The sequence below is a fragment of the Colobus angolensis genome, unplaced genomic scaffold, assembly GCF_000951035.1.
Source record: "Colobus angolensis palliatus isolate OR3802 unplaced genomic scaffold, Cang.pa_1.0 Scaffold407, whole genome shotgun sequence".
Taxonomy (NCBI): domain Eukaryota; kingdom Metazoa; phylum Chordata; class Mammalia; order Primates; family Cercopithecidae; genus Colobus; species Colobus angolensis.
Window position 1 is genome coordinate 43,110 of NW_012117455.1, and position 6,941 is coordinate 50,050.

The following is a 6,941-nucleotide window of genomic DNA, read 5'->3' on the forward strand; positions in this document are numbered from 1 at the left end:
CTCAAAAAAAAAAAAAAAAAAAAAAAAAAACTGTGTGTATGTATAGGAAAAATTAGAAGGAAATCCAATAAAACATTACAACATTAAGAAGAGTTTGCACTTTGGGAGGCTGAGGCAGGCGGATCACAAGGTCAGGAGATCGAGACCATCCTGGCTAACATGGTGAAACCCCCGTCTCTACTAAAAATACAAAAAATTAGCCGGGTGTGGTGGCGGGCGCCTGTAGTCCCATTCACTTGGGAGGCTGAGGCAGGAGAATGGCGTGAACCCAGGAGGCGGAGCTTGCAGTGAGCAGAGATTGTGGCATTGTGCTCCAGCCTGGGCGACAGAGCGAGTACTCTGCCTCAAAAAAAAAAAAAGAATAGTTCTTAGATGGGCACAGTGGCTCACATCTATAATCCCAATGCTTTGGTAGGCTGAGGCAGAAGGATCACTTGAGCCCAGGAGTTTGAGACCAGCCTACACAACACAGTGAGACCCTGTCTTGCCAAAAAAATTAGCCAGGCATGGTGGCATGCACCTGTTGTTTTAATTACTTGGGAGGCTGAGACAAGAGGATTGCTTGAGCCCAGGACTTTGAGGCTGTAGTGAGCTATGATACTGCTACTGCACTCTAGCCTTGGTGACAGAAAGAGACTGCGTCTCTTGAAGAAAAAAGAACAGTTGTTTTAAGGTAGGGATTTAATTTAATCAAAAGTATTGGAGATCCTATATCTGCTTTCCTCATTAGAAAACACAATTTCTGGTCAGGGGCGGTGGCTCATGCCTGTAATCTAGCACTTTGGGAGGCTGAGGTGGACAGATCATCTGAGGTCAGGAGTTTGAGACCAGCCTGGCCAACGTGGTGAAACCTGGTCTCTACTAAAAATACAAATTAGCCGGGCGTGGTGGCATGCGCCTGTAATCCCAGCTGTTCAGGAGGCTGAAGCAGGAGAACTGCCTGAACCCAGGAGGTGAAGGTTGTAGTGAGCCAAGATCGTGCCATTGCACTCCAGCCTGGGTAACAAGGGTGAAACTCTGTCTCAAATAATAAAACAAAATAAAATTAAATTAAATAAAAAAAAACCGAGAAAACACAAATTCTCCTCCACAGTGATTCATCATTAAAAACATCACTATAAGCTGGCCAGAGAGCTATTAACAAGCATATGCAACTACTGGTTGAGTAGTGTTAATTGATGGTCCTTTTGTGGGTAATTTGGTGATGCTTATTACATTTGTACATATTTACTACCTTTGGCCCAGAAATTCCAGTTCCAGGAATTTGTCCTCTAGAAAACTATGTAAAAATACACTGTACTAACTAGGCAGAGAAATTTTCATACCATAATTTTGGGGGAGGTGAATTTCTATATAAAGCTAATTAAAGTAAGAGCATGTCATTTCCTCAAAACAGAGTCGTGTTGAAAACTGAGTGGAGAGGAGGGAAAAAGTCACTGCAGTAGGAGGGGTGGCAGCCAGGCAGTGGGTGAAGTGGGTGTCTGAAACCAAAGAATTAGGGAGAGCGGCTACTCTTATCACTGTGTGATGTCATATGTAACACCCTTAGGTGGTGGATATAGATGTAAATATATATATACACGTATACACACAAACACAGGTTTGTATGTTTAGTACAATCATATTTCCAGTTTAAATTTAAAAAACACATTTATATATTTATATCTGTATAAGTACTGAAACATCTGGAAAGGTTAGTCTAGCAAGATAGTTTTCTGAAGAGTAGGATTACAAGAGTATGTCACTTTCAATATCACATAGTTCTATATTATTTTTTAAAAAATAAAAATATATATTTGCCAGATGTCGTGGCTCACACGTGTAATCCCAGCACTTTGGGAGGCTGAGGTGGGTGGATCACCAGAGGTCAGGAGTTTCAGACCAGCCTGGACAACATGGCGAGACCCCATCTCTACTACAAATACAAAAATTAGCCAGACATGATGGCAGGCACCTATAATCCCAGCTACTCAGGAGGTTGAGGCAGGAGGATCACCTGAACCTGGGAGGTGGAGGTTGTAGTGAGCCAAGATCACTGCCACTGCACTTCAACCTGGGAGACAGAGTAAGACACCACCTTAAAAAAATAAAATAAAAATAAATATATATTAATGTGGTCTTATATACTGGCTTTCATCCATAGTTCCCGGCTCATAGCTGCTATATCCCTTATTCCAATCTGTGTTAAAATGTTGGAGGCCCAGCATGGTGGCTCACGCCTGTAATCCCAGCACTGAGGTCAGGAGTTCAACACCAGCCTGGTCAGCACAGTGAAACCTTATCTCTACTAAAAACACAAAAATGAGCTGAGCATGGTAGCAGGCGCTTGCAATCCCAGCTACTTGGGAGGCTGAGGCAGGAGAATCGCTTGAACCCAGGAGGCGGAGGTTGCAGTGAGCCTGGATCACACCACTACACTCCAGCCTGAACGACAGAGCGAGACTCCAACTAAAAAAAAAAAAAAAAAAGTTGGGCAAGTCAGGCCTCCATGCAGGCATCTGACCTCCTGCTCTCCTTTCACTCTAATCTTTTCCTACCTTTCTGATTGTGAGTCTTCAGAATCTTCCATGAGGAGGGTGCAGGGGCTCATGCCTATAATCACAACACTTTGGGAGGCTCAGGTGGGTGGATCATTTTGAGTCCAGGAGTTCAAGACCAGCTTGGGCGACATGGCAAAACCCTGTCTCTATTAAAAATACAAAAATTAGCTGGACATGGTGGCACGCGCCTGTAGTCCCAGCTACTTGGGAGGCTGAGGCAGGAGGACTCCTTGAGCCCGAGAGGCAGAGGTTGCAGTGAGTCGAGGTTGTGCCACTGCACTCCAGCCTGGGTTACAGAGTGACACCCTGTCTGAAAAAACAAAAATACTCAAGGGGACAGGATTCAGTGAGCTTCTGGATAGCTGAGCATGTGAGCTTCCTGGGGGGAGCACACCCATGGAGAGCATGGAAGCTCTGTGCCCTTTCCCCCACACCTCACCCTAAGTGTCTCTTCATCTGTATCTTTTGCAATATCCTTTATAATAAACCAGTGAAAGTTATACGTTTCCTTGAGTTCTGTGAGCTGCTCCTGCAAATTAATTGAACCCAAAGAGGGAATCATGGGAACTCCAACTTGAAGCTGGTGGGTCAGAAACTCTGGAAGCCTGGATTTGTGACTAGAATTAGTTAGGGGCAATCTTGGGGGCAGAGCCCTCACCCTGTGGGATCTGACAGTATCTCTGGGTAGTCAGTGTGGGAACTGAATTAGAGGACATCCAGCTGGTGGCTGCTGTTGGGTGTGTGTGGGAGAACCCCATACATTTGGTCACAAAAGTCTTCTGTGTTTATTCTTCTAATTAGAGAGAATTTTTTCTTACACAATTTTATAATCTGGAAGCAACAAAGAAATTCAAATGACCTAGACATTAAACCGTATAGCTGCTGTGGAAAATAGTTTGATAGTTAAACATAGAGTCAGAATAGAGTTACCCTATGACTCAGTCATTCCACTCCAAGACAGTATTGAAAATACATGTTCATGCAAGAATCTGCACGTGAACGATCATAGCATCATTATTCATAATAGCCAAAAAATGGAGTCAACCCAAATGTCCAGCAACCAATGAATGGATGAATAAAATACGGTATACTCTTATAGTAGAATTATTATTCAGCCATAAAAAGGAATGAAGTACTGATACATGGTATGTCATGGGTTAACCCTGAAACAAAATTATGCTAAATGAAAAAGCCAGACACAAAATATCACACGTTGTATGAATCCATGCATATAAAATGTCCAGAATAGACAAATCTGTAGAGACAGAAAGTAGAATGGTGTTTGCCAGGGGCTGGGGGTTGGGGAGAAATGAGGGTTGACTAAAGGGTAAAAGCTTTCTTTTAGGGTGATGAAAATGTTCTAAAATCAGCTGTGGTGATAATTACACTATTTGTGAACACATTAGAAACCATGGATTGTGCAATTCAAATGTGTGAATTTTATGTGGATTGTACACCTCTCCTTTTTTTCTGAGATGATGTCTTGCCCTGTTGCCTAGGCTGGAGTGCAGTGCCATGATCTTAGCTCACTGCAACCTCCACCTCTTGGGTTCAAGTGATTCTCCTGTCTCAGCCTCCCAAATAGATGGGGATTACACGTGTGCACTACCACGCCTGGCTAATTTTTTAAAATATTTTTAGTAGAGATGGGGTTTCATCGTATTGGTCAGGCTGGTCTCAAACTACTGACCTCAAATGATCCATCTGCCTCGGCCTCCCAAAGTGCTGGGAATACAGGTGTGAGCCACTGCACCTAGCCTGGATTATATCTCAATAAAGCTGTTTTCTAAAACGTCCATGGTGTGTCAGAAGACTTTGCTCCTCACCTTCCATTTACTTGTTCAGATAAAAACCTTTCCCTGTAAAGAGAGGCCCAAGGGCCCAGCTGCTCCAGCCAGAGGACAACTTCTTCCGCCGTCCATTTGGCCACAGCCTTGTGGACCAGGAGGTCGTGTTCAGATTCCCTGCTGCTCCAGTGATAGACGAGCAGGACCACCTGCGGAAGAGTGACAGAGACTTTAAACCATGGAGAGGCAAAGATGCCAGTTTCTAAAGATGTGGGTAGGAGGCAGGGAAAGGAAGAAGTTGAGCTCATAGGGAATGGTGCGGAGTCTGTACACAGAAGCAGGGCAACGCCACTGCCACAGAGAGCTGGGGAGCACAGCTCTCCTTGGGTGCCTCTCTCTGCTGATTGCCTGGCAGTGAGGGCATAGAGGCAAGAACACGATTCATCTCAGGCACCTGGGAGCAGGTGGTGCCTTGACTCCATCAACTTGCTCAACATATCTGACTTGTGCCTTTTCTACTGGAAACGCATTTAGATTTTCTACGCAAAGAACTTTGAAAGAAAATAGTCTCCACATTTGAAGTTAGTAAACTGATGGGTTCTTAAGATTGTATTACCAAGGAAGGCCAAGCGTGGTAGCTCACACCTATAATCCCAGCACTTTGGGAGTCTAAGGCGGGCGGATCACTTGAGGTCAGGAGTTCCAGGCCAGCCTGGCCAACATGGTGAAACCCCATCTCTACTAATCATACAAAAAGTAGCCTGTTACGGTGGTACAAGCCTATAATCCCAGCTACTCAGGAAGCTGAGGCAGGACAATCACTTGAATCCGGGAGGTGGAGGTTGCAGTGAGCCGAGATCATGCCACTGCACTCTAGCCTAGGCAACAGGGCAAGACTTCATTTAAAAAAAAAAAAAAAGAGAGAGAGAGAGATCACCCACATAAAATTCACACATTTGAAGTGCACAATCCATGGTTTTTAATGTGTTCACAAATATCTGTAATCATCACCACAGCTGGTGTTAGTACATTTTCACCTCCCTAAAAGAAAGCTTTTACCTAGATCGCACCACTGCACTCCAGCCTGGGCGACAGGGCAAGAGTCCATCTCAAAAAAAAAAAAAAAAAAAAAAGACAAAAAAAGATTGTATTACCAAGGCAGACATGGTCTTGAATTCCAGTTCTCCCACCTTTCTCCATTTACTAGGTACTATGATCTGATCTACCTGAGTAAGCAACATTCCTGAAGAAATCATAGAACCCAGCAGATTTCAATGTATGCAGTGAATTACATGGAGTCACATCATCAATTATTTAAGTGATTTCAATAGAACTGACTTCAGGGGAAATCAGGGGTTGGGAGGTGAGGTGTGAGGGGCACAGAGGAACATAGTGATCGACTTACTGCCACTCCAGTTAAAGCTGTGAGCACACCGGAAAAGAATCCCCCTCCCCTCTGCTGATTCGCCCGGCCTGTGTTAGGAGCTAAAGGAATCTGATCATTCCCATATTTCTGAAAGGCTGCAAGGCTTTGGACTATGTCATTATTCTGCTGAATGTCTTCAAATCTCATTCTAATGGCATCAGGAAATAACTTTTCAATGGCATCCCTATGGAGAATAGAAAAAAAAATTAAGACAGTTGTTTGACTAAATATAATGTTTAGAGGCCAAAAAAACCCTGATAGTCAATATTTAATGATATATAGTTACACTAGGAGAATTGACAAGAAATATATTATAGTCCTGTGGGTAAAAGCAAAAACTTTGAAACAATCTATTAGGTTGTTTACCATTACTTTCTCCTTTTTTTTTTTTTTTTTTTTTTTAAATGAGACGGAGTCTTACTCTGTTGCCTAGGCTGGGGCTAGAGTGCAGTGGCGCAATCCTGGCTCACTGGTGCACACCACTACGCCCAGATAATTTTTTATTTTTATTTTTAGTAGAGATAGGGTTTCACTATGTTGCCCAGGCTGGTATCAAACTACTGAGCTCAGGCAATCTGTCCACCTCGGCCTCCCAAAGTGCTAGGATTACAGGCATGAGCCACTGCACCCAGCCTACCATTACTTTCAATGGTAAAAACCACAATTACTTGCACCAACCTGATGATATACGTTTACTAGTTGATTTAAAATAGTAAACTGCAGAACCATGCAGACAGCACATCAATGAGGTGAGAAAAAACTTGCATTTTCTATTGGCACTTTTTTTTTTGAGACAGAGTCTTGCTCTGTCACCCAGGCTGGAGTGCAGTGTCCTGATCTCAGCTTACTGCATCCTCCGCGTCCTTCAAGTGATTCTCATGTCTCAGCCTCCTGAGTAGCTGGGATTATAGGCATGCACCATTACACCAGGCTAATTTTGTATTTTTGGTCATGTTGGCCAGGCTGATCTGAAACTCCTGGCCTCATGAGATCTGCCTGCCTCGGCCCTCCCAAGGTACTGGGAGTGCAAGCGTGAGCCACCGTGCCCAGCCTGGCACATGTATGTATGTTTAAAAGTATTTTTAAGCAGTGGCTCATGCCTATCATCCCAGCACTCTGGGAGGCCAAGGCGGGCGGATCACCTGACGGAAGGAGTTTGAGACTAGCCTCACCAACATGGGGAAACCC

The 6,941-nt window shown here is 44.0% G+C and overlaps 1 protein-coding gene across 2 annotated transcripts in view; it reads right to left on the reverse strand.

Moving 5' to 3' along the window:
* Positions 1-6,941, reverse strand: part of BFAR (bifunctional apoptosis regulator) — a 48,971-nt gene that overhangs the window by 16,546 nt on the left and 25,484 nt on the right. For both annotated transcript variants that reach the window (XM_011956018.1, XM_011956019.1), the window contains exons 3-4: positions 5,733-5,937; positions 4,367-4,536 (exon numbers count right to left, since the gene is read on the reverse strand). In XM_011956018.1, coding sequence (XP_011811408.1) covers positions 4,367-4,536; positions 5,733-5,937 — 375 coding nt within the window. The remainder of the gene's footprint in view (positions 1-4,366; positions 4,537-5,732; positions 5,938-6,941) is intronic.